We start from the raw sequence: 27,554 nt of genomic DNA on the forward strand, positions 1-27,554 counted from the left end.
ATTTACCCGTATATGTTATACAACGTAGAGAAAGCAACACCATCAGCATGGCTTGTTCATCTAAACACGGCTACTTGTGTAACGTCAACCAGGGTTTGTGCTTGTACAAATGCAGCCCAAGCGAGCAAGGCAACGTTTTACCTTGGGCACGTTAAGAGTGGTGGACTTCAACTCCCAGAATTCCCCAGCCAGTGTATGGGAGGGAATTCTGGGAGCTGAAGTCCAGATATCTTCAAGTTGTCAAGGTTGGGAAACACTGGCTTAGATGACCCTTCTGCCCTCTTCCAACTCTATCATTCACGGCCGGCTGGGGAATTCTGGGAGTTGAAGTCCACAAATCTTAAAGCGGCCAAGGTTGGAGACTCTTGGCTGGGCTAGATGACCTCCAAGATCCCTTCGAACTCTGTCCATCCGTTATAACAGAACAGCTGGGCATTCAATGATTGAAGAAAGAGGAGAATGTCGGGAATTGGAGTGTTTTTTTTAAAATCGTGCTCAGCGGAACTACAAAAAGCATTACGCATGCGTCGTTATGATGGCCGCGCTCGCTTCAACGTGACCGTAGAGATAGAAATAGAAGAGTTGTCCCTGAGTTATAAAACATTGAAAGAAGCTGGAGTTACAAGACACAGAATAAGCCACGCAATAATATAATATAACATAATAATAAGAGATCAAGAAGAGGAGGCAGAGTATTTTTTTTTAAATTCCCGCCTGCTTTATTTTCGGACCATTGGAGATATTCAGCCTAAGGATCAGGTGTTATTGAGCTGTTGTCAGCGGCCACCAGAGGGCGGCAAAGAGCCTCGAGGCTGGCAGGATTGCAAGGACAGCATGTGTATTGTGGCAACTTTAAATAACCTGCGGATTTCAATTCTCAGTAATTTATTTTATTTTATTTTGTCAACTATTGGTGATAGCTGTGTAAAGTGTGTAAAGTGGCCGCAGTTGTTCATTCCTGATACAGAAATACTCCCCCCCCCTCACCATTTTACACACCTTAAAGATTTGGGGGTCGCCTTGGTTGAATTCGTGAGAGCGGTACCCGGAAACTGCCCCCCAAGCCCGCCCAGTATGTCTCCTCTAACCTTTCCTATCTCCCGAATCTCGCTCGCGTTGAGCGTGTCCAATGGGAGCGCTCTCTCCGCCGGACGTGCCGCGGGGATGTCTGGGAGGTGTAGTCCGCCTGGCCCTTTAAGGCTGATGCGGCATTGCTGCTGGTGGGCGTCGCGCGGACGCTTCTCCTCCTGCTGCCCGGTGGCTCGCAGGTACGTGGGCGGCGGCGGTGCAGGGACCTCGGTCGCCTCCCTTTGCAACCGGAGCAGGGAGCTGCAGGAACGGGGCTGCTGGAAAAGAGCCAAGCTGGGGAAACTGGAGGTTCAATAGGACCCCAAAAACTCCTCCAAAGTTGCTTTTTTCCAAGCATTTACTAGATACTACTACTACTACTACTACTACTACTACTACTACTACTACTACTACTACTACTACTAATAATAATAATAATAATAATAATAATAATATAAAAATAACAGTTAAAAGGGACCTTGGAGGTCTTCTAGTCCAACCCCCTATTTAGGCAGGAATCCCTACACTACTTCAGACAGATGGTGATCCAACATCTGCTTACAAAATTCCAGTGTTGGAGCATTCGCAACTTCTGGAGGCAACTTCCATTCCACAGATTAATTGTTCTGTCAGGAAATTTCTCCTTAGTTCCAAGTTGCTTCTCTCCTTGTTTAGTTTCCACCCATTGCTTCTTGTTCTACCCTCAGGTGCTTTGGAGAATAGCTTGACTCCCTCTTCTTTGTGGCAACCCCTGAGATACTGGAAGGCTGCTACCATGTCTCCCCTGGTCCTTCTTTTCATTAAACTAGCCATGCCCAGTTCCTGCAACCGTTCTTCGTATGTTTTAGCCTCCAGTCCCCTAATCCTCTTTGTCCTGTACCTGTGCATCATTTGTGGCTGGAGGGCCAGCAGACCCCAGGGCCACTTCCTAAAAGACCCTCCCTTTGCCCATCTCTTAGGATTGAATGCCGTGTCCCCTCGCGAGGGGTCTTCCCGGAGCCTTCAGGCTGAGCTGGGCTTGGAAGACCACCGGCTGCAGGAGGCTTTCCCAGCTGCCTGGGGCCATGAGGCTGGTCCAGTTCCAGGCCAAGCGGTCGAGCGCTGAGGCCCCCCGGATTGGGCTGGAGGAAAGAGATGGGGGAGACGTGGTGGACCTGAACGCTTTTGACCCCTCCTTGCCCAGGACCATGCGGGCATTCCTGGAGGCAGGAGAGGTGGCCCTTGCAGTGGCCAGAAGGTACGTGACGATGGAGCTGCTGGACGGTTCCAAGGAGAACCGAGGGATAGAGAACCGAGGTCTGGATGCTGGAGTTCTTTTTTAAAAATATCCTTATTACTTATTTACATTTAAAAAAACAAAAAGAAAACATAAACACACACAGAGAGAAAAAAAGCTGAAGATTTATTTATTTATTTATGTATGTATGTATGTATATATATATATATATATATATATACTGTATATATACATATATACATATATATATATATATATATATACATACATACATACATACATACATACATACATACATACATATATATATATATATATATAAAAACATAGAAGTCTGAGGGCAGAAAAAGACCTCCTGGTCCATCTAGTCTGCCTTTAGACTATTTCCTGTATTTTATCTTACAATGGATATACATGTTTATCCCAGGCATCTTTACATTCAGTGACTGTGGATTGACCAACCACGTCTGCTGGAAGTTTGTTCCAAGCATCTACTACTCTTTCAGTGAAGTAATATTTCCTCACGTTGCTTTTGATCTTTCCCTCAATTAACCTCAGATTGTGTCCCCTTGTTCTTGTGTTCACTTTCCTATTAAAAACACTTCCCTCCTGGACCTTATTTAACCCTTTAACATATTTAAAGGTTTCGATCATGTCCCCCCTTTTCCTTCTGTCCTCCAGACTTTAGTTAGTTAGTTACTTATTTAGTTAGTTATTTAGTTGGTTATTTAGTTATTAGTTAGTTAGTTATTAGTTAGTTAGTCCAATACAAAATGAAAGTTAAAGGGGATAAAAACATGTAGTAGTAAATATCAGGGAAAGGATAGAAGAAAAGATATGAGAATAAAATAGTACTGGGGAGAAATTAGTATCAGAATGGGCGAAATCTAATCCGACGTGGCTCTGCTAATAAATCGAACCTCTTGTGTGAGAATTGGAGTGGATTCTGGTTTATTTCTCAGATGCTATTTGGGGCATTGACACATATATTGGGTTTTTATTTTTTATAATCCCCCCCAGAGTCACTGAGAGTGAATGGGTAGCCATAACAATTCCCTAAATAAATAAATAGATCAATCAACCATCCAGCCAACCTTCTACCTTCCATTTTACCACTTGGAGAAGAGCAACATGTGTCGTCCCAGCAGCCGTGGTTTTCCAGTGGTTTCAGTTTGGAGGCACTGATGCTTTCGAGCTCCCTCCACAGAGCCCAGCTATCTGGCTGCCCTTCTCTGCCCCGGTCTGAAGTGACTCTCTTGGCTCCCATCACCGGTCCAGATAAAGTGATCTGCGTCGGCATGAACTACACGGACCACTGCCTGGAGCAGAATGTCAAGATCCCCAAGGAGCCGATCATCTTCAGCAAGTTCCCCAGTTCCATCGTGGGGCCCTACGATGCCATCGTTCACCCAACGGAGACCAACGTGAGTCTATTTGCAGGCGGGCAGATTTATACTTCTTGCAGGCAGCTGGTCTTTTCCTGAGGGGAGGCCGCCTGTCAGGCCGAAGCCATTTTATTTGAGGATCTTTGGCCCGCCACACTTTATACTATTCTACTATGTTTTTTCACTGTGGGGAAATGGGAGGGGGGATAGTATGAGGATTGTTAATGTGTGTGTGTGTGTGTGTGTGTGAAGTTGAGATGACAGCCATGACTATACAAGGCAATTTTAACCTCCCCTTTTTTACCCCACAGCTTTTCCATATTTTTCAAGAATTCTTTCTGCAGAACAATGGAAGTTATAAACCGGGTGGGAAGGCTCTTGTTGTTGACATTACGCCCTTCTGCTATTTACAATCTGATGGTTCGCTCGCGTCCTGGGGAAGAGCCTTCTCTGTGGCGGCCCCGGCCCTCTGGAACCAACTCCCCCCAGAGATTAGAATGGCCCCCACCCTCCTTGTCTTTCACAAATTACTTAAGACCCACATTTGTTGCCAGGCATGGGGAAGTTAAGTTATCCTTTCCCCCAGGCTATTACAAGCTATGCATGGTATGTTTGTGTGTGTTTGGTTTTTTATAATAAGGGGTTTTTAGTTGTTTTTATTAATTGGATTGTTCATGTTGTTTTACCACATAATAATAATAATAATAATAATAATAATAATAATAATAATAATAAGTTATGGACTCAGAGGACGCAGAGACTGTGGAGGGGCGAGGCAGGTGTCCTGTCTTCCTGGCACCTGAGAGTAACAGTGAAATTGATGAGGGGGGTCAGAGTTCAGAACAACCAGGGCCTTCTGCACTTCCTGGCATGAGTGAGTCAGCACTTCCTGTCAGGAATGATTTAGCATTTCCTGTGATGAATGACTCAGGAGAAGAAGAGGAGGAGCCTCTTCTGGATGCCAGGGTTCGGAGGGCATCTAGGAGACACGAATGGTTGGCTAAGAGGAGATTGTCCCATGAGTAGTATTGCTGGCTATATTATGTTTTCCTGATGGCCCTCTGACCCAGCCTGCTGTCCCTTAGCTCTTTGGGTGGCAAATCAGCGACTCACCTTCGTGTTTCTTTCTAGGAAGTTGACTGGGAAGTTGAGCTGGCCTTTGTCATTGGGAAGAAAGGGAAACACATCCAGGTAAGGCCTCCTACCTCGGGCAGGGGTTGGGCCGCTAGAGGACCTCCAAAGACCCCTCTCAGCCGGGTCACTCTATAACTCTCAAAGTGGCTAACAAGGAAGTTAAGAGGGACGGGGGACTCTGGTTGCTTCAAAATATGGAATAAATTTTATAACTGGTTAGAAGAGAAATGATAAAGGAAGTTCATCTATAGGGATATTATTTAGTAGCTAAATAATTGTAGCAATTGTATTGGTAGCATAAGGAAGGTGTAATCATAGTATTGACAAAGAAATGTAAAAATGTATATACTTTAGATATTAATTCCTGTCAGAGGGGCGTTTGGAAACTTCCCACCCAGACTCAGACAAGATATCAGGAACTGGAGAAGTTTCAGAATTAAGACAAAACTGCAGGAATTCTTGAGAAGACTTTTCACTTCTTCGTAGCAAAAACTATACAGTGGTACCTCTACCTAAGAACGCTTCTACTTACGAACTTTTCTAGATAAGAACCGGGTGTTCAAGATTTCTTTTGCCTCTTCTGAAGAACCATTTTCCACTTAAAAACCCGAGCCTCCGAAACTGTAACCGGAAAAGGCAGGGAGAAGCCTCCGTGGGGCCTCTCTAGGAATCTCCTGGGAGGAAACGGCTGGAAAAGGCAGGGAGAAGCCTCCTTGGGGCCTCTCTAGGAATTTCCTGGGAGGAAACGGCTGGAAAAAGGAAGAGAGAAGCCTCTATGGGGCCTCTCTAGGAATTTATAGAGTTTATAGAGTCAGCACAATCTGGGTCCTCATTTTACTGACTTTGGAAGGATGAAAAGGCTGAATCAACCTTGAGCCCTGTGAGATTCGAACTGCCAAATTGCAGGCAGTCTGCAGAAGTAACCTGCAGTACCGCACTCTAACTGCTGCGCCACCGCGGCTCAGAAAATCTCCCAAGTTCCCTTCCAACTCTCTTATTCTGTTGCCCCTTTCAGGAATCCGAGGCCATGACCCACGTGGCTGGATTCATGGTGGCCCACGACGTGAGTTCCCGTGACTGGCAGATGACGAGGAACGGGAGGCAGTGGCTGTTGGGGAAAACCTTCGACACCTTTTGCCCGCTGGGCCCAGCTCTGGTGACCAAGGACTCCGTCTCAGGTTCGGAAGTTGACATCTCTCAATTCCGGCCTTAATAAGTTTGGATTGGGATGTGTGATACGGTAGGAGTGTATGGGGTTTTATGTTATTACCAATGTTGTAAATTAACTTATTTATATTGTTTCATTATAAGCCGCCCTGAGTCTCCCAGGAGTGGTCAGCATACAAATCTAGATAGATAGATAGAATAGAATAGATAGATAGATAGATAGATAGATAGATAGATAGATGAGATAGATAGATAGATGAGATAGATAGATAGATAGATAGATGAGATAGATAGATGAGATAGATATAGATAGAGATAGATAGATAGATAGATAAGCATCTGTCTTATCTATCTATCTCATCTATTTATCTATTTAATCTATCATTTATTTGATTTGATCTATCTCTATCTATCTATCTATCTATCTAATCTATCATTTATTTGATTTGATCTATCTATCTATCTATCTATCTATCTATCTATCTATCTATCTATCTATCTATCTATCTCGATAGATAGATAGATAGATAGATAGATAGATAGATAGATATAGTTGTTTACTTGCAGACGTTTGACTACCCAAACTAGCTAATGTCATCAGTGTTAGAGGGTAGCCTCATAAGAGGTGGGAAGAGGCAGTGGGGTGGGGGCAGTACGCACCTCGGGTGGGGGGTGGGTAGCTGGTTCCCAAGACCCAGGTCTAAGCTGAGAAAACACTAAGGACCCCACAGATTTCAGAAGAGATCCTTTCTCTTATTTTGGAAGATCCTCTTTCGATTCTTTTTAATGTTCCTCTGGAAAAAAACATCAAATTCAACTCCCACAGCCGCCTGGGACCTTCTGAGAGTTGAAGCCCACGAGTGGTTAAAGTTGGGAGACCCCTTAGTGTGAAAAGCCAGCCGGCAGCTTCCTTTGAATCTCGGGGAGGGGGGGGCTACACTCTTCTCTTCCTCTCTCTCTCTCCTCCCCCCCCCCCCCAGACCCTCACAATCTGGGCATCCGCTGCCGCGTGAACGGTGAACTCATGCAGAACAGCAACACCAACCAGATGATCTTCCGAACGGAGGCGCTGGTCGCCTGGGTGTCTCGGTGAGTGCAGCCATTGTTCCCATGCCACACGCCCCCCCCCCCCCGGCTCTTGCCATAAAACGCACCTGTCCATGAGATTTTGGCATGTGCGGGAGCAAAAAAAACCTCTTGCGCGTGTCCTCTCGCGAAATTTTGCTTCCTGCACATGTGCAGGAGAAAAATCTCAATGGGATGCGCGGATGTCCACGCCAGCAACATGGAGCTGCGCGCGCATCTCATCAGCCGTAGCAGTAAGGAGCAGCCCCTGCCTGACCCGAACCCCTCAGCTGCTCTGAATTCTGGCTCCCGACTGTGTTTGATGCTCTTTGCAGATTCGTCACCTTGTACCCAGGAGACGTCTTTCTGACAGGGACACCGCCGGGCGTGGGAGTTTTCCGGAAGCCCCCCGTGTTCCTCAAGGTGACTTCCGTTCTTCCTTCATTATATCAGGGGGGTCCTAAATCTTACTTTCTTTCTCTTTTCTTTCTTTCTTCCCTCCCTTTCTTTTCTTTCTTTCTTCTTTCTCTTTCCTCCCTTTCCTTCTTTTTCTTTCTTTCCTCCCTCCCTCCCTTTCTCTCTCTCTTTCCTTCCTTCCTTCCTCATTCATTTGATTTCTATGCTGCCCTTCTCCTTAGACACAGACTCAACCTTAAGGCTTGAGGTCTTCAACTCACACAAATCCTGGGAGTTGTAGTCCACCAGTCTTAAAGCTGCCAAGTTTGAAGTCCTCTGCATTATATTAATACGAATGCTTGCCAAGGGGAAGAGCCTTCTCTGTGAGGGCCCCGGCCCTTTGGAATCAAAGATTCGCACCGACCCCACCCTCCCCGCCTTCCATAAGTGTCTGAAGACGCACTTGTGCCAATAGGCCTGGGGACACTAGTCATCTGCCCCTGCCCATGAATGAATGAATGTTGAATGGCATGTATGTTGATGGTTTTAGACTGCTTGTTTTAGGGACTATTGGACTTCAGAATTGTATTGTTTTTCATACGTTGTAAGATGCCCCGAGTCCTTGGAGAGGGGCAGGATATAAATCCAATAAATAAATGCCCCAGCACTGGAAGTTTTTAAGAAGACGTTGGATAACCATCTGTCTGACCTAGTGTAGGGTTTCCTGCAGGGGGTTGGACTAGAAGACCTCCAAGGTCCCTTCCAACTCTGTTGTTGTTGTTGTTATTATTATTAAAACAGCCCCAAAACAGCCAAACAATTTGGGAAATAGGGATACAAGGAGAAAGAGGATTGGTAAAAATTAACAGAAATGAGGGCTGTTTATGTAAGAACTATAAATAATGAAATGTTAATAATAATAATAATAATAATAATAATAATAATAATAATAACAACAAAACAAGAAGAACAAGAACAAAACAACAACAACAACAATAATAATAATACTGTAATCCCATTGTCCCCACAGAGAGGAGATGAAGTACAGTGTGAAATTGATGAGCTGGGAACCATCTGTAACAAGGTGATGTGAAGACTTTTCTGCTGTGGCCCCGGACAAAACTATCGGCTGGCGTTTAAAACACTCAGGGGCTTTCTTTGATTCTAATCCAGGAGCACCAATAAGAGTGTTCTTAAATTGCTTTGAGATTTACATCTGCTGGAATTACATCTGCCGAGCATCGCCAATGGGGGTGGAGGTCCCAATTATAATGCAGATGCCACCCACAGTTTCTGGGCGTCTCGGTTGAAAACAATATAGGTGAGCGATGCCCCCTGCACATTCACACCAGAGCAAGTTATGTTGGGTGTGGCACGAGGGGGTGAGACCGACCGATGTTGGCACAGGTATCTCTTTGGTTACTTCAAGATTCTCCTGATGGTTGATTCAGAATAAAGCCGTTTTTGAGATTGGCATCTAAGTTGTTTTATAAGAGGATGCTTGGCTAGGGCCCAAAGCATCAGGCTAGGAACTAGGAGATGGTGAGTTTGAGTCTTCCCTTAGCCATGGCAGCTGGCTGGGTGAATTTGGGCCACTCACCAGGGGACGGCGAGTTCTAGCCTTCCCTTAGACATTGTTCTGCCTGGCGTGACAGCTGAGCAGCAATTCAAGTCAAAATCACACACACAGACTGAAGGTTTCTGGAAAACCAAAATATTTTTTGGTGTTGCCTTGCAAATTGGCTAGGAGTTGTAAAGACGGTAAAAGAATGTCTATTTATTGCCAAATCTCTGGGTTTTTATTTTATTTTTATTGGATTTGTATGCCGCCCCTCTCCGTAGACTCGGGGCGGCTAACAACAGTAGTAAATCAGCATATGACAATCCAATATTAAAACAGTTAAAAACCCTTAATGTAAAACCAAACATACATGCAGACAGACATACCCTGCATAGAATTGTAAAGGCCTAGGGGGAAAGAGTATCTCGGTTCCCCCATGCCTGGCGGCAGAGGTGGGTTTTAAGAAGCTTACGAAAGGCAAGGAGGGTGGGGGCAATTCTAATCTCTGGGGGGGTTTGGTTCCAGAGGGCCGGGGTCGCCACAGAGAAGGCTCTTCCCCTGGGTCCCGCCAAGCGACATTGTTTAGTTGACGGGACCCGGAGAAGACCCACTCTGTGGGACCTAACTGGTCGCTGGGATTCATGCAGCAGAAGGCGGTCCCTGTGATAGTCAGGTCCGGTGCCAGACTATCCCAGGCCGATAACGAATGTCTCAAACCCCCTCCCCAATGTTTGTAAAGAATATCTATATATAGTCCTCGGAGTGGGGCGCCATACAAATCCAATCAATCAATCAATCAATCAATCTCCAAACTGGGTTGAAGCAAAGGTACTCTTTTTTTTTTGCAAGAGCTACAGTCTTTCAAAACACAGTTGTCCAAAGGCTGAGTTTCTCCAAGAAAGCAAGATGCTGGTTTAGAGAAAAAACTCCGGATCTGTTTCTTTTTCCTCTGTTAAACCACGAACGATAACTCCTGCAAAGGACACTCCCACAAAACCTCCCCTTTTATGTACGCTGCAGAATTCTCTATGACTCTCAGCTGCGATCCGAGATCTCCTGCTGCGTCTGGGCAGCTGCTCCTGTCGTCCCATAATCCTGCGCCCCCGCACATTCAGGATTGGATTATTAATTTAATCACCCCCTCCTCATCCGACCCAAGACCCTAGCGGGGGGTTCCACAGGCATTGCAGAGGCTTCCACCTCTATCTCTCCAGAACCTTCAACTTCCATCTCTCCTTCCCTCTCATTGGTCTGAATCCTCCGATAGCCACAAAGGTCTCCAATGCTTGGACGGACCAGGCTCATCCAATTCAGAATTTGTTACCAGAGGAGCTGGCCATGAGCCAACCACAACAGTCTATATGTATAACTTTTGTGGGGGGTTTTGCCTCCGAGTGCAAGACTTAACTTTTTCCTACATGCAGCGTTTGAACCCAGTCATCCAAAGCACAAGGTGATCTGTTCTTCACCAGAAAAACTTAAATTGCACCCCGTCAATCCCACTGCCAAATAAAACATCTGACTATCTCTAAAATAGCAATTAGCCAGTAATCTACTCCGAGGTTCTTCTTGCCCTTTGAGGAAACTAATGCGCGCAGGATGAACCATCAAAGTAATAGTCACTCTGTGTAATTTTTATGCTACAGCTCCTGACAAGGTTTTTAGCGCTCAGGTTTTAACAAAGAAAGCGGGTGACTGCATATATACACACTGCTAGGTTTGGGTTTTTTTTTTAAATGCACCGTCAGTATTACTTATATAAACTGCGTAAAAAGATGTGAAAAACATATTCACGAAAGCATCCCGAGGTACCTTTAAATAGAATTAATACTATGTTTTGTGCTGTTGGCTCAACCTCCAAACTAAATTAAACTATCCCCCCCCCCCAACAGATGTGTTTTGTACAGTTTAATGAATATTCAGGGCCTCTCTTTTTAGTTAATACTGCGCAGAGGAGAAACCAACAAGGTTACTAGCCTTAGTTTTTACCAGTTCCATGTGCAGTAGTCCCTAATGGTCAATGCCACGCAGCTTGGGCATATTTTGGGCCACCAGGCTGATGTTGGGCCGGGCAGACTATAACCTCTAATCCAAATGTCTTTGCAATACCACATACCGGTGCCTGCGTCTCCTGAACTTGTAGATACCTATTTCTGGTGACACTCCAAAGCGGAGTGCAGTATTTTTCGGAGTATAAGACGCACCTTAGTTTTTGGGGAGGAAAATAGGGGAAGAATCTGCTTAAAAGATATTCATCTGGCCAGCGTCCTTAGTCTGGTCAGCTTCAGCACATTATTTTATCCCCTTGTTAGGGGTTTAAAAACATCATTCAGAGAGAGTAACAAAGAAAGAGCTTGCAAGCGGGTAAGAGCTGGGAAGATTGTTAGCATCTAGTTAGACCTGGGGGGAAAAAGCTTCGAAAAAAGCTACAATCAGAGTATAAGACGATTCATAAACGGAATTTTTGGGTAAACAGTCCATAATACAAATACAGTGATACCTCGTCATACAAACTTTTCGAGATACAAACCCGGGGCTTAAGATTTTTTTGCCTCTTCTTACAAACTATTTTCACCTTACAAACCCACCACCGCCGCTGGGATGCCCCGCCTCCAGACTTCTGTTGCCAGCGAAGCGCCCGTTTTTGTGCTGCTGGGATTCCCCTGAGGCTCCCCTCCATGGGAAACCCCACCTCCGGACTTCCGTGTTTTTGTGATGCTGCAGGGGAATCCCAGCAGTGCAAAAACGGGTGCTTCACTGGCAACGGAAGTCCGGAGGTGGGGTTTCCCAGCGAGGGGAACCTCAGTGAAATCGCAGCATCACAAAAACACAGAGGTCTGGAGGTGGGCTTTCGAGGACTTTGGTGTTTTTGCGATGCTGCGATTTCACTGATGCTCCCTTCGCTGGGAAACCCCACCTCCGGACCTCTGTTGCCAGAGAAGTGCTCGTTTTTGCGATGCTGGGATTCCCCTGCTGGGATTCCCCTGCAGCATCGCAAATACACAGAAATCTGGAGGTGGAGTTTCCCATGGAGGGGAGCCTCAGGGGAATCCCAGCAGCGCAAAAACGGGCGCTTCGGCTGGCAAAAGGGGTGAATTTTGGGCTTGCACGCATTAATCTCTTTTCCACTGATTCCTATGGGAAACATTGCTTCGTCTTACAAACTTTTCACCTTAAGAACCTCGTCCCGGAACCAATTAAGTTCGTAAGATGAGGTATCACTGTATGCTACAAACCACACGCCTCACGCTTCAGTGCTAATTGATTTTATTAACCTAACAGGTGTTCTTGGCTTGCTCGAAATTGCCCCCTTCCTGTCTGGAAAACAACATTTCAAAAGTAGAATCAGAAACGAAAACAACAGTCCAAATGGACAGATTGGTGGTGGTGGTGGGGGAGAACAGTCTCTTAAGTCGGACACCCCTGCCTATTAAAGGAAGACCCTATCAAAAGGGTCTAGTAGATAAACTGATGAACGAATTTCTCTAGTTTCTTTTGGTTTTCTCGGGCGCTGAAAGTTTCGGACAGATGGAGAAGAGGTTCCTTGTCTTCGGTCATTTCCTTGAACACCTGAAGAAAAAAAATCAAGTGAGAATCCTTTTTTCCCAGAGAGTTATTTCATTTAATTTATTAAATTTATAAGCCGCCCAACTCCTGGTGCATTCTGGACGGCGTACAACAATCAAACAATATACAACCATTTAAAACCCCAATACTAAAAACATAGAGAGTTGGTGGAGGGACACGTATACAAGGCTTCCCTAATTGGCATTAATTAATCCATTTATGGCAGCCAAGGAAGCTGTTGCAATTATCTGGACAGGTAGGAGAAGACAAGGCTGCTCACCTTGAAGTAGGAATGTAAGAATGGTTAAGTGACCAACCACCCAATCCAAGGAAGGAAGCAAGATAGCCCTGCCTCGATTCTCTTTAGTATAAGAGGGGCAGAGGGAAATTCGTTAAGGTTTTTGCCCTATATCAATAGAGCAGAGCTTCTATGTTATGTCTATTTAATTTTTTTAATATAATAGAATCCTTCCCTGGCCAAGTGTGACTGGACACACAAGGAATTTGTCTTTGGTGCTGATGCTCTCAGTGTACATCAAAGAAAATATGCATTTGTCAAGAATCAGAATAGAACAGAACAGAACAGAATTCTTTATTGGCCAAGTGTGATAGGACACACAAGGAATTTGTCATTGGTGCATATACTCTAAGTGTACATAAAAGAAAAGATATATTTGTCAAGAATCAGAACAGAACAGAATTCTTTATTGGCCAAGTGTAATTGGACACACAAGGAATTTGTCTTTGGTGCATATATTCTAAGTGTACATAAAAGAAAAGATATATTTGTCAAGAATCAGAACAGAACAGAACAGAATATAATAGAATTCTTTATTGGCCAAGTGTAATTGGACACACAAGGAATTTGTCTTTGGTGCATATACTCTAAGTGTACGTAAAAAGAAAATATATATTTGTCAAGAATCAGAACAGAACAGAATTCTTTATTGGCCAAATTTGATTGGACACGCAAGGAATTAGTCTTTGGTGCAGATGCTCTCAGTGTACATAAAAGAAAATATAGATTTGTCAAGAATCATGTGGTGCAACACTTAATGATTGTCATAGAGTACAAATAAGCAAATAGGGAAACAATATAAATCTTAAGGATACAAACAACAAGTTACAGTCATACAGTCACAAGTGGAAGGAGATGGGTGATAGGAACAATGAGAAGACTAATAGTAATAATAATGCAGCCTTAGTGAATAGTTTGACACTGGTTGGGGGAATTATTCATTTAGCAAAGTGATGGATACTTTACCAGAAAAGCCCTCCACAAGTTCAGGTCTTGCAAGAGGAGGGTGAAAAAAACCATTTAATTTTCTATAAAACCTCTATGCTGGACGTTGGAAGCTTAGCTATAAAAGTTCCTTTTTTCTTTTTTGCAATCTGCAGGATCTCAACAGGGTTAGGTTCTTACCCCTAATTCTTTGCATATGCGAACGGCAGTGGCAGCTAAACCCCTATTGCAACATTCTGAAAAGGAAGCCAAAGAAATTGCAGAAAATTATTTGGGCGCATCTTTTAATTCTCAGAATTAAAGTGGTTTTTTTTAATGAACTCGGTCCAGACCTCGGATAAGAGAGATTGTCGACCCAAAGGGAGTCAACCATCATTAAGATATTTTTATCCTTGTGCTTAAATTCCTGCTGACCACAGCATTGACCCAAGCTAGTATATCCCGGTCAAACGTTACTCCCCTTCCTGTCTTATGACAATGTCAACGAAAACAATGGACGGGTGTCACCTTGATAAGGTTAAATGCAGAAGCACCAGGACCAAATATCCATTAGTGAGTTCAGCAACCTTCTTTAGCTGTCCTTCCCTTTGACCCTCTACCCTCTTTCTGTAGCAAAACCTAATTTGTATGTGTTCGATTGTTTAGGGAAAATATATCATCCACAAAACAAACTTAATACAGAGTAAGGTGTGAGTAGTGACAGCAATGGACTGTTTAGGCCAATAAACCAGACCAGTAAATATAAAAAATATATATTAAATACAGATATAAAGTAGAATAATCTCTATACACTTCAAATCACAAATATAACCCCAAATATCAAATACAAACCAGATACACCAGCACACAGCTCTATATACACAGTAACTATCAATAATATTCCCCCAAACAGGAACTCTGTTAGCTCCCTCTTGTGGCCAACAGGCAAACTTCTCTTAAAGTTATATCACTTAAACATACGTTGATAGTTTGTATATATTGTAACCCAACATAGTATCATACATGGTATTGACAGTATGAACCGGGCAGGAAGTTTAAATAATTAAATAAATTTATTTATTTATATAAATAATTTAATAAACAATTTAATAAGTAAGTAAGTAAATAAATAAATAAAATTATTTTTGGTTTCTGGCAAAAAAAAAATCCAATGCATTGAATTTGTTTGACATTTGTTTTACGATTGCCACAAGAAAGGTTGTAAAATCAGGGCCAGTCAATATGAGGACTCACTTAATGACCATCACAATCTACGGCCGTCATTCCAGGCTCAATTACAATCGGAAGTCGAGGGCTACCTGTGGTCAAGGAATTCCAGGAGTTGACGTCCAGAGTTTGTTTAAGGGGCCCCTGGTTGCCCAGCCCTGGATTAGAAGTGACACGCTAAGAATGACATATGTTTCTCACTCAGATTGAGGCCTTCTTAATCCGGGCCTCAATTTTCTTACATCGATTCTTACACTTCCAACGCCACTCACCAAACGAACCGTCCTCTCGTGCCAATCTCACCAAGTCCCGCTGCAGCTCCTCCAGGAACCGAGATTCTACAGGGAAGAGGGTTAGCGGAGTGAGAAAAATATGGGAAGAGGAATTTGTAATTCATAATTCTCTGATGTTTCAGACAACGAAGGAAGAGGTATTGGAAGATGACCGTTTGAAAGACAACGCCCTAGAGTACAATAGAACAGAAGAGGGGGAAGAGCCTTCTCTGTGGCGGCCCCAGCCCTCTGGAACCAACTCCCCCCGGAGATTAGAACTGCCCCCACCCTTCCTGTCTTTCGTAAACTACTCAAGACTCACTTATACCGCCAGGCATGGGGGAGTTGAGACACCTTTCCCCCAGGCTTTTTTATACTTTGTTTTATGTTTGGTATGAATGTGCTGTTTGGTTTTTTAAATAATGATAGGGTTTTATATGTTTTTAATATTAGATTTGTTCCACTGCTATATTGTTTTTATTGCTGTTGTGAGCCGCCCCGAGTCTTCGGAGAGGGGCGGCATACAAATCTAATAAATAAAATAAATAAATAGAACAGAAGAGGAAATAGAATAGGAAATTAGAATAGGGTGGAAAATAGAAGAGGGATTTATTGTCAATTGGGCTGTACACTAATCAGCATACATTAAAATGAAATTTCGTTGCATACAGGGAATGAATGAATGAATGAATGAATGAATATGTATATATCCAAATATATCAGCTGCGGTGGCGCAGTGGTTAGAGTGCAGTACTGCAGGCTACTTCAACTGACTCCCTGCTCCCTGCAATTTGGCAGTTCGAATCTCACCAGGCTCAAGGTTGACTCAGCCTTCCGTCCTTTCGAAGTGGCTCAAATGAGGACCCAGATTGTTGGGGGCAAAAGGCTGACTTTGTAAACCACTTAGAGAGGGCTGTAAAAGCATTATGAAGCGGTAGATAAGTCTAAATGCTATTGCTATTCCTCCCTCCCTCCCAGTGGTTGGAATGCAGTACTGCAGACTGGTTCTGCCTATTGCCAAGAGTTTAATGACTGTTTTCACTTGTTGGAACGGTTTTTACCTGCCTCCCCATTCCTCCCCCAAAAGGCTGGCTGTGGATCATAGGCAAACAAGACCTTGGACCAGTCCTGATGTCCTCTGACCACAAAGGACCTCCACATCTGTCAATGCCCACCTGTTGTTGTGGCAACAGCTTACCTGCCTTTCAGGTACACCGGCAGCTGTTCAAAGCTCCAGAAACCAACTTCACACCCAAACTTCAAAACCTTCCCCCAAATGCCCAAATTTCCTGGGGGAAATCATGACTCCGCCCTCCAACCAGGGGGTCACAGGGGTGAGGCCCACCTGGCTGTGGGAACTCCTGCTCTTGAAGGAAAGTGATGACCCTCTCCAAGGTCTTCAGGGGTGGCCCAAGGAGGCCACAGAGGAACACAAAGAGGTTGGAGCAACTTTCCAACTGACTGACCTAAGGGTGGAGAAAAAAATAAAGAATTGAGCTGCAGACCGGAATCGCGTAAGGAAAGGAACTTACAGCTTCACCTTCGTTTCCCCAAATGGGGAAATAGTTGACCATATTTTTTTCTCAATATATACTACAAATAAGCCAACACAGTTCTAGGCTGCATCAACAGATAGAATCAAGATCACGTGAAGTGTTAATATCATTTTATAAGGCCTTGGAAAGGCCACACTTGGAATAATGCATTCAATTTTGGTTGCCACGATGCAAAATGATATTGAGACTCTAGAAAAACTGTAGAGAAGAGCCACAAAGATGATTAGGGGACTGGAGGCTAAAATATATGAAGAACGGTTGCAGGAACTGGGCATGGCTAGTTTGATGAAAAGAAGGACCAGGGGAGACACGATAGCAGCCTTCCAGTATCTCAGGGGTTGCCACAAAGAAGAGGGAGTCAACCTATTCTCCAAAGCACCTGAGGGTAGGACAATAAGCAATGGGTGGAAACTAAACAAGGAGAGAAGCAACTTTAGAACTAAGGAGAAATTTCCTGACAGTTAGAACAATTAATCAGTGGAACAGCTTGCCTCTGGAAGTTGTGGATGCCCCAACACTGGACGTTTTTAAGAAGATGTTGGATAACCATCTGTCTGAAGTAGTGTAGGGTTTCCTGCCTAAGCAGGGGGTTGGACTAGAAGACCTCCAAGGTCCCTTCCAGCTCTGTTATTCTATTCTATTCTAGTCTGCGGAGAGGGGCGGCATACAAATCCAATAAATAATAATAATAATAATAATAATAATAATAATAATAATAATAATAATAATAATTCTATTCTATTCCATTCCTTCCCTATTCTATTTTACTCTACTCTACTCTAACTCTACTCTACTCTAATCTACTTCTAATTCTATTGGATTTGATTCTGGGTTTCAAGAAGCAAGCAACCCTAAGCGGTGGAGATTCTGTGCCTCCTTTCCGGGATGCCTCCCTGGCCTTTTGGCTCCCAGAAGGTGGCGCTCTCTACTCGGAAGCTAGGGGAGCAGCTGGGTGGTCCAGGAAAGGCAGATGCCGGGACCGGGGAACTTGGCAGCCCCTTCCCCCCGCCTGGTTCAGCCCCAGTCACTTAATTACAGAGCGGCTTTGCTCCCTCTTGAAAAGGAGGAAGGAGGTTTCAAAGCAACAGCCCACACGGCTGGCATTTAAAGAGACAGGTTGCCAGCCCGGGAAGCGTCAGGCGTGTGCCAAGGAACAAAAGGGAGAGGAATTGATACGATAATTTGGATGTTCTTTTCTACAAGGGGGATGAGGAAGAAGCCTTCAGGATTGGTGGGAGGGGGGGGGAGCTTTTCTCCTTTGTTCCCACGACCGGGAACGAGACTTGTGAGAAGTGGAAATGTTCACAGCAGCATCCTTTCCCATTGGTCCTTGACACGCACACCTGACTGATGGTTGAGCGTTGCTCTTTCCCACAGGAGGGAAGTCTGTGAAACATCCATTCTCCGTAGAGCAGGGGTCCCTAAGGTACTTTTCTGGGTGTATTCTCAGAGAAGGTGTGAAAAAGTAGGCAGTCTAACCAGAACATCTCAAGGGTCCAAAGACGGGCTACAAAAAATGGTGGAAGGTCTTAAGCATAAAACTTCTCAGGAAAGACTTCATTGAACTCTGGGTCCTATTCTTTTAAATATTATTATTATTATTATTATTATTATTATTATTATTATTATTATTATTATTATTATTTATTGGACTTGTATGCCGCCCCTCTCCGCAGACTGTTTTTGAGTGACATAGGGGAAAGTTTGGTAGGGAAGGTTTGCCTATTTGCCGATGACTCTAAAGTGTGCAATCGGGTTGATATTCCTGGAGGGGTCTGTAATATGGCAAAGGATTTAGCTTTACTAGATAAATGGTCAAAGCAATGGAAACTGCAGTTTAATATTTCCAAATGTAAATATGTTTACATTTAAATATGTTAAAGGGTTAAATAAGGTTCGGGAGAGAAGTGTTTTAAATAGGAAAGTGAACATAAGAACAAGGGGGCACAATCTGAAGTTAGTTGGGGGAAAGAAGCAACGGGAGAAAATATTGTTTGACTGAAAGAGTAGTGGATGCTTGGAACAAACTTCCTGCAGACGTGTTTGGTCAATCCACAGGAACCGAATTTAAACATGCCTGGGATAAACATAGATCCATCCTAAGATAAAATACAGAAAATAGTATAAGGGCAGACTAGATGGACCAGGGGGTCTTTTTCTGCCATCAATCTTCTATGTTTCTATACCGAAAGGAAGATCTAACAAGAACCTCCGAGCGAGATCAGTAGGTGAGCCCAGAGAAAAAAGGATCAGCTCCCCCCTCCCCATGACCCCAGAGCACCCCTACTTTGAAGCACTGCTTCTCATCCTCGTCCTGGGCATCAATTTCGACAAAATCTTCCGTTGCCTTCCATAGAAACCTCTCCGTGAAGCCCTTCTGGGTTGTGTCGCACACAAAGCCATCGCCGGGCACCTGCAGGAGGGAAAACGAAGAGGCATCTATCGGCTCCAGGCGATGGAGGGAAGTACAGTGGCGCCTCTGCCTAAGAACGTCTCTACTTAAGAACTTTTCTAGATAAGAACCGGGTGCTCAAGATGTTTTTGCCTCTTCTCAAGAACCGTTTTCTACTTAAGAACCCAAGCACGGAAAAATTTCCCAGGACATTTGGGAGCGGCGCGAAGGCCCGGCCAGTTTCCTGCCATTCCCCCTTTAATCCTGACCATCTGGGCTGCCAGAGGAGCCTTTCAGTGACTCTTAAGGAGGCTTTGGCAGCCCAGAGTGAAGGGAGCGTTTTCCTTTCTCTGGGTGCTTGGAGAGGGAATAAACCTCTGCCAGCGCCCAGAGAAAAGAAACACTCCCTTTGCTTTGGGCAGCAAAAGTCCTTCTCTTCTTTTTCCTCCTCCTCCCACCCTAATTCCGAGCTTTTTTCCCTTTCCTAATGGGTTTGCATGCATTATTTGCTTTTACATTGATTCCCATGGGAAAAATGGCTTCTACTTACAAACTTTTCTGCTTAAGAACTTGGTCACGGAACAAATTAAGTTCTTAAGTAGAGGGACCACTGTATTTATCTTTATTTATTTTCTTTATTTATTGTAATGGGTTCAGCTGAGCCACTGTGAGTGCCGAGCTCTCTTTTCTCTTTGCGCTGCCCAGCCTGGAGCTCTGACCTTGATCCCAGGGAAGGAACTGGGATCCAACAGTAGCCCATTTGGGGAGTTGAAGTCCACAACTCTTAGAGTGGCCAAAGTTGGCAACTTTGCTGGCTGAGGGATTCTGGGAGTTGAAGTCCACGAGTCTTAACGTGGCCAAGATTGAGAACCCCTCGGTGTAAGGAGCAGAGAGAAGAGAGTCCCTTACCGCCTCGGCCACCAGAAGTCCTGACTCCACCAGCTTGTCCACAGCATGCTGACAATAGTAATCCACAGACTGGCAAGGCTGGGGGGAAGCAAAGAGAGGCATCAAAGTCAACACAACCTGCCAATGTTGCTGGCTGAGGAATTCTGGGAATTATTATTATTATTATTATTATTATTATTATTATTATTATTATTATTATTATTTATTAGATTTGTATGCCGCCCCTCTCCGTAGACTCCAACTAACCTCAGGTTGTGTCCCCTTGTTCTTGTGTTCACTTTCCTATTAAAAACACTTCCCTCCTGGACCTTATTTAACCCTTTGACATATTTAAATGTTTCGATCATGTCCCCCCTTTCCCTTCTGTCCTCCAGACTATACAGATTGAGTTCATTAAGTGTTTACATTACGTTTTATGCTTAAGACCTTCCACCATTTTTGTAGCCCATCTTTGGACCCATTCAATTTTGTCAATATCTTTTTGTAGGTGAGGTCTCCAGAACTGAACACAGTATTATTCCAAATGTGGTCTCACCAGCGCTCTATACAGCGGCATCACAATCTCCCTCCTTCCTGCTTGTTATACCTCTAGCTATGCAGCCAAGCATTCTACTCGCTTTCCCTACAGAGTTACATAGAAGATTGATGGCAGAAAAATACCTCCTGGTCCATCTACTCTGCCCTGATACTATTTCCTGTATTTTACCTTAGGATGGATCTGTGTTTATCCCAGGCAGGTTTAAATTGAGCTACTGTGGATTGACCAACCACGTCCGCTGGAAGTTTGTTCCAAGCATCTACTACTGTTTCAGTCAAATAATATTTCCTCCTGTTGCTTCTGATCTTTCCCCCAACTAACTTCAGATTGTGTCCCCTTGTTCTTGTGTTCACTTTCCTATTAAAAACACTTCCCTCCTGAACCTTATTTAACCCTTAGACATATTTAAATGTTTCGATCATGTCCCCCCTTTCCCTTCTGTCCTCCAGACTCTACAGATTGAGTTCATGAAGTCTTTCCTGGTCAGTTTTATGCTGAAGACCTCCCACCATTCTTGCAGTCCGTCTTTGGACCCGTTCAGTTTTATCCATATCGTTTTGTAGGTGAGATCTCCAGAACTGGACACAGTATTCCAAAAAAAAAGAGGTATTCCCCCAGAAGAGCTTCTGCCAAACGAGAGAAATACCTGGCGTAGAAGGAAATCTTTGGGTAGCAGTTGAACTAGCAGGACACACTTGGTGTGAAGTTCTTCATGCGCCAGGACACAGTTCCCAAGCTGCTCGGGGCTTCCCAGGTACGGCAAGAGCTCAATCAGAAGAGCATTGATGGAACAAGCTGCCAAGAAGATTTGCGGGTGGGTGGGTCAACCTGAACGCGCCCCCCAGGCCCCCCACCACGTTCATAAACTTAGCAACACACCACGTAGCTGCCACTAATGTTTAGGAGCAAGATCTTCATTGTCTCCCTGACACACAAACCAGTGAAGGGCTGCAATTTTGTTTTTACTACCACAATGTGGGCGTGGCTAATTTTGTGGGCGTGGCTTGCCGGCCATGTGACCAAGTGGGAGTGGCCTGATGATCGGCTGATCGGGTGGCGGCTTAAAGGTGACCAACTTGGCATCACTCGCATCGAGTCTTCGGAGAGGGGCGGCATACAAATCTAATAAATTATTATTATTATTATTATTATTATTATTATTATTATTATTATTATTATTATTATTATTATCATCATCAAGGGTTTGGGTTAGGTTGCCTGGCTTCTCCTCGCCTCAAAGAGATGCAATTTCGCTCTCTATTTGCTATTTTATTTATGCCGCCCCTATTTAACTCTTTCACGTATTTAAATAATTAATAATAATAATTTATTGGATTTGTATGCTGCCCCTCTCCGCAGACTCAGGGCAGCTAACAACAATAATAAACACAACATGTACAATCCAATAATAAAAACAACTAAAAACCCCTATTATAAAACCAAACATACACACAAACATACCATGCATAACTTGTAATGGCCTAGGGGGAAGAGCTATCTCAACTCCCCCATGCCTGGCGGGATAAATGAGTCTTGAGTAGTTTACGAAAGACAGGGAGGGTGGGGGGCAGTTCTGATCTCCGGGGGGAGTTGGTTCCAGAGGGCCGGGGCCGCCACAGAGAAGGCTCTTCCCCTGGGGCCCGCCAAATGACATTGTTTAGTCGACGGGACCTGGAGAAGGCCGACTCTGTGGGACTTTATCGGTCGCTGGGATTCGCGCGGTAGCAGGCGGTTCCGGAGGTAATCTGGTCCATTGCCATGTAGGGCTTTAAAGGTCATGACCAACACTTTGAATGGTGACCGGAAACTGATCGGCAGCCAATGCAAGCCACGGAGTGTTGAAGAAACGTGGCCGAATCTTGGAAGCCCCACGACGGCTCTCGTGGCTGCGTTCTGCACGATCTGAAGTTTCCGAACACTTTTCAGAGGTAGCCCCATGTAGAAAGCGTTGCAGTAATCGAACCTCGAGGTGATGAGGGCGTGAGTGACTGTGAGCAGTGACTCCAGGTCCAAATAGGGCCGCAACTGGTGCACCAGGCGAACCTGGGCAAACGCCCCCCTCGCCACAGCCGAAAGATGATGTTCCAATGTCAGCTGTGGATCGAGGAGGACGCCCAAGTTGCGAACCCTCTCTGAGGGGGTCAGTAGTTCCCCCCCCCCCCCCCAGGGTAATGGACGGACAGATGGAATTGTCCTTCTTGGGAGGCAAGACCCACAGCCACTCCGTCTTGTCTGGGTTGAGTTTGAATGTTCCGATCCTGTCCCCGATTTCCCTTCTGTCCTCCAGACTCGACAGATGGAGGCTTTGAGAACTTGGGTCCTTACCTCCGATAGCTTCCTGGATGAAGACCGGCAAGAGGGCCGTGCTGTGGAGGCTCAGCTCCTGGACGGCTGCCTCGGTCTTCTTGGGTATCACCAAGACATCCCCCAACGAGAGGCTATAGAGGGTCACGCATTCTCGCAGCAGAGTCAGGCCATGGAGCAGCACATCACGCACCCGGCCAGAAAACCCCACGTCGGAGTTGCGCATCAAGATCTCGTCAGTGACCCATGCAAAGTCTTGTATCAGCCGAGAAAGGAAAACTCCCTGGTGGGTGGAAGGAAGGAAGGAAGGAAGGAAGGAAGGAAGGAAGGAAGGAAGGAAGGAAGGAAGGAAGGAAGGAAGGAAGGAAGGAAGGAAAAATAAAAGACATTATGGATGTCCAGCAATTTCCCTGCTTAACCTGGAACATGGGATGGACTGGGGACCACCTGCCTCCACCGAGGACAATAGAACAAGTTTCAAGATTCTGGGCAGACATTTATTTCTGCTGGGATCTGCTTCTTGGTTTGGACTATCTTGTTGGGCTGCCGTCAATCTTACTTACTTACTCACTCACTCACTCACTCATTCACTAATTGATTAATTAATTGATTCATCCACCCATCCAAATTATAAGTCACTCTTTCCTTCTTTCCTTCTTTCTTTCCTTCCTTCCTTCCTTTTCTTTCTTTCTTTTTTCTTTCTTGTTCATTCATTCATTCATTCATTCATTCACTCATTCATTCACTCATTCATTGATTGATTAATTGATTCATCCACCCACCCACCCAATCATATACACGCTTATAATAAATAATTAAAATAAACAATATCTCCCCCGATCTGTCCCTTATGGCGCCGTTCCACTCTTACCTCTGGGTGCTTGTGTAGCAGAAGTGCAGAGAGGATGTGGACCGCCATGATGGCCGAACACGATACACCTGCTAGGAAGGTTGAGAGTAGGCAGAGAGTCACCTTTTTCAGTGTTGTTGTAACTTTGTGTAGTCACTAAGTGAACTGTTGTAAGCCGAGGATTACCTATCGTGGCTTGTTGGCCGCCGGCTTCTTCAGCAGCAGAATCGGAGGAGGAGGAGGAAACATACCTCTGGTTTGCCTGTTGTGCTGTTTTTTGCACTCCGGAGGCTGCAGGGAGGCTTCCTGAAGCTCCAGGGTGCAAAAAACAGCACAACGGGCAAACCGGAAGTTCGGAAAACGTCTGTTGTTGAGGGATTTTTTTTGCAAGAAGCGTCCTCGAAGCATCCAGAGGACAAAACGGCCTTTCCCAAGACTGAAACTCAGTTGGCTAGCGTGCGCATGCGTGCTGGGCCTGAAACATGGCAAAGTCTCGCGGCCCCTCTGATATGGCTCTATGTGCTATAGCAGTGATGGCAAACCTATGGCACGGGTGCCATAGGTGGCACACGGAATCATATTTGCTGGCACACCAGCTGTTGCCCCAGCTCAGCTCCAACATGCATGTGTGTGCCAGCCGGCTGATTTATGGCTCTCACGGAGGCCCTGGGAGGGTTTTTATAGCTTCCAGAGAGTCTCTGGGGAAGAGAGAGGGTGTTTTTACCTTTCCCTTGAATTAAGTTAGTGAAACTGGACACCGTGGTTAAGTTTCTCCCTCCCTGCCAGAGTGACGGCATAGGGCAGTGATGGCGAACCTATGGCACGGGTTCCATACCTGCTGGCAGGCAAGCCGTTGCCCTAGCTCAGCTCCAATGTGCATGTGTGCACCAACCAGCTGATTTTTGGCTCGCACAGAGGCTCTGGGAGGGCGTTTTTGGCTTCCAGAGAGCCTCCCGAGGGATCATGGAGGGCGTTTTTACCTTTCCCTGGCTCCAGGGAAGCCTTTGGAGCCTGGGGAGGGTGAAACACGAGCCTACTGGGCCCATCACAATCTGAAGTTAGTTGGGGGAAAGATCAAAAGCAACATGAGAAAATATTATTTGACTGAAAGAGTCATAGATCCTTGGAACAAACTTCCAGCAGACGCGGTTGGTAAATCCACAGGAACTGAATTTAAACATGCCTGGGATAAACATAGATCCATCCTAAGATAAAATAGAATTCGCTGCACGAATCCCAGCGACCAATTAGGTCCCACAGAATGGGCCTTCTCCGGGTCCCGTCAACTAAACAATGTTGTTTGGCAGGAACCATGGGAAGAGCCTTCTCTGTGGCGGCCCTGGCCCTTTGGAATCAACTCCCCCCGGAGATTAGAACTGCCCCTACCCTCCTTGCCTTTCGTAAACTCCTCAAAACCCACCTCTGCCATCAGGCCTGGGGGAACTGAGATATTCTTTCCCCCTAGGCCTTACAATTTACGCATGGTATGTTTGTATGTATGTTTGGTTTTATAATAAGGGTTTTTTTAGTTGTTTAGTATTGGATTGTTACATGCTGTTTTTTATCACTGTTGTTAGCTGCCCCGAGTCTGCGGAGAGGGGCGGCATACAAATCCAATAAATAGATAGATAGATAGATAGATAGATAGATAGATAGATAGATAGATAGATAGATAGATAGATAGATAGATATTGTAGATAGATAGATAGATAGATAGATAGATAGATAGATAGATAGATAGATAGGTTAGATAGAAAGATAGATAGATGATAGATAGATAGATAGATAGATAGATACTGTAGATAGATAGATAGATAGATAGATAGATAGATAGATAGATAGATAGATAGATAGATAGATAGATAGATAGTGTAAGGGCAGACTAGATGGACCATGAGGTCCTTTTCTGCCATCAATCTTCTATGTTTCTATTAGCAAACAGTAAATCTGCAGAAATTGAATTGTTTTTCCAAGAACGTACCCAGGGAGATTGGACAGACCCAAATGGTTTTTCCTGCTGAATAAATGGGCTGCAATAGGTCAGGACGAGCCATTTGTTTTATTTTTATTAAATCATTATTTTTTTTTAAAAAAAGGAAAGGATTTATCTTGGTAAGATTCGCTTTTCCCCCCTCGGCAACACTCATCTTCCTGAATGGTAAAAGGATGAAGCGCTCTCGCAAACCATTATCCCAAGTCACGCAGGTGGTGCATTAGCAGGGAGAGAGCAGTCAAAGTTATTATATGAAAATAACTGATAATTGGGAAGTTACATCCACACTCCGAGCACAGCGATAAACTGAAAAACACACCTTGACACGTGAGTCCCATCTTTTATGTAAGGCTCTTAAGCGACTGAGTGGGTTATTCCGAGTGCTCTCGTTTTGTTCTGACCCAGCTCCCTAAACGTGACAAACCCGCTGATAGGAACTCAAAAGATTCCTTGATTAGGAACACTGGCGGCAGCCCCGGCAAAAAGTTTCTCTTGCAGGCTCACAAGTCTGTCCGGCAGGGAGATGGATAGTTCTCTGCCACACCGGTTCAGTTCTGCCTCCTGCCTTTTATCCCCAGAGCTTGGGTGGGACTTTGCTAGAAGGGGGGGCTCTTCCATCCCAAGGTCCAGCCCATAGGTTTCCACTGCTCTCCTCTCCTCTGCATCTGTGTATCAGGCACAGGACCCAGCTGTTCCTCCTCTTCCTCATCAACCCCCTCCTGACCTGAGAGCCTGTTGACTCGCCATCTGAGGGCTGACGGCCGGCCCAATCTCTGCCTCTTTCTCTCTCTTTCTCTCTCTCTCTCTGTCTTTCTTTCTCTCTCTTTCTCTCTTTTTCTCCCTCTTTCTCTCTCACTCTGTCTTTTTCTTTCTCAGACACTTTCTCTCTTTCTCTCCTTTTCTCTCTCTCTTTCTTTCTCTCTCTCTTTTTCTCTCTCACTCTGTCTTTCTCTTTCTTTCTCAGTCACTTTCTCTCTTTTTCTCTCTCTCTCTTTCTTTCTCTCTGTCTCTTTCTCTCTCATTCTCCCTCTTTCTTTCTCTCTCTCTGCCAGCTCCATTCCCTCTCCCCCCTCGGAGCTCTCATGTTGCCTTGAAGCTGACCCTAACACCCTTTCTCTCTCTCTCTCTCACTCTCTTTCTTTCTTTCTCTCTCTCTTTCTCTCCCTCTTTCTCTCTCCCTCTCTGCCAACTCCATTCCCTGATCCCCCCTCCCCGGAGCTCATGTTGCCTTGATGCTGACCCTAACACCCCATTCCTCCTCCTCCTCCTCCGATTCGGCTGCTGGAGGGGCTGGCAGCCGACAGGCCACAACACGTTTCCTAACAGATCATCTCCATCACACAAGGATGGCAAGAGCATTACTACTTAGCAATAGCCGCTTCTCAGTGCTTTACTAAGCGGTTGACGGAGTCAGCATATCGCCCCCCCCCCAACAATCTCCCAGAATTCTGGGAGTTGAAGTCCACAAGTCTTAAAGTTGCCAAGATTGAAAACCTCTGTGCTACATCAAACGAGCATTCGTTGTTTTAATCAGGCTGTTTCCCCCCAGGTGCCAGCTTCATTTATAAGACTCTGCCCCTCATCATGCCAGTATGATGGCTGGGGAAAATGGGTATGGAGGTCATCTGGAGGGCATGACTACACATTCTACAAGTCTACGGAGAAGGGCGGCATACAAATCCAATAAATAATAATAATAATAATTTTACCC

General features: G+C 45.0%; 2 protein-coding genes across 6 annotated transcripts in view; one reads left to right on the plus strand and one right to left on the minus strand.

Moving 5' to 3' along the window:
* The first annotated feature begins 1,139 nt into the window (after positions 1–1,139).
* On the plus strand, positions 1,140–8,928 carry LOC139174664 (oxaloacetate tautomerase FAHD2B, mitochondrial-like). The gene is made up of 8 exons (XM_070765163.1): positions 1,140–1,268; positions 2,028–2,305; positions 3,513–3,729; positions 4,822–4,881; positions 5,840–6,002; positions 6,972–7,080; positions 7,392–7,479; positions 8,483–8,928. Exons 2-8 carry the CDS (start codon positions 2,034–2,036, stop codon positions 8,543–8,545), a joined length of 972 nt encoding a protein of 323 aa, XP_070621264.1. The 5' UTR covers positions 1,140–1,268; positions 2,028–2,033; the 3' UTR covers positions 8,546–8,928.
* Positions 8,929–12,263: 3,335 nt separating this feature from the next.
* GPAT2 (glycerol-3-phosphate acyltransferase 2, mitochondrial) overlaps positions 12,264–27,554 on the minus strand; it is a 46,763-nt gene continuing 31,472 nt past the window's right edge. The window contains exons 14-22 of one of the 5 annotated variants that reach the window (XM_070765227.1): positions 23,872–23,942; positions 23,022–23,283; positions 21,343–21,491; positions 20,159–20,236; positions 19,145–19,270; positions 16,647–16,767; positions 15,302–15,367; positions 14,004–14,059; positions 12,264–12,583 (exon numbers count right to left, since the gene is read on the minus strand). In XM_070765227.1, coding sequence (XP_070621328.1) covers positions 12,470–12,583; positions 14,004–14,059; positions 15,302–15,367; positions 16,647–16,767; positions 19,145–19,270; positions 20,159–20,236; positions 21,343–21,491; positions 23,022–23,283; positions 23,872–23,942 — 1,043 coding nt within the window. In that variant the 3' untranslated portion in view covers positions 12,264–12,469. Of the gene's footprint in view, positions 12,584–14,000; positions 14,060–15,301; positions 15,368–16,646; positions 16,768–19,144; positions 19,271–20,158; positions 20,237–21,342; positions 21,492–23,021; positions 23,284–23,871; positions 23,943–27,554 lie in introns of those variants that run through there. The other 4 variants (XM_070765228.1, XM_070765229.1, XM_070765231.1 and 1 more) reach the window with 4 other exon arrangements.

The sequence above is a fragment of the Erythrolamprus reginae genome, chromosome 12, assembly GCF_031021105.1.
Source record: "Erythrolamprus reginae isolate rEryReg1 chromosome 12, rEryReg1.hap1, whole genome shotgun sequence".
NCBI classification, from domain to species: Eukaryota; Metazoa; Chordata; class Lepidosauria; order Squamata; family Dipsadidae; genus Erythrolamprus; species Erythrolamprus reginae.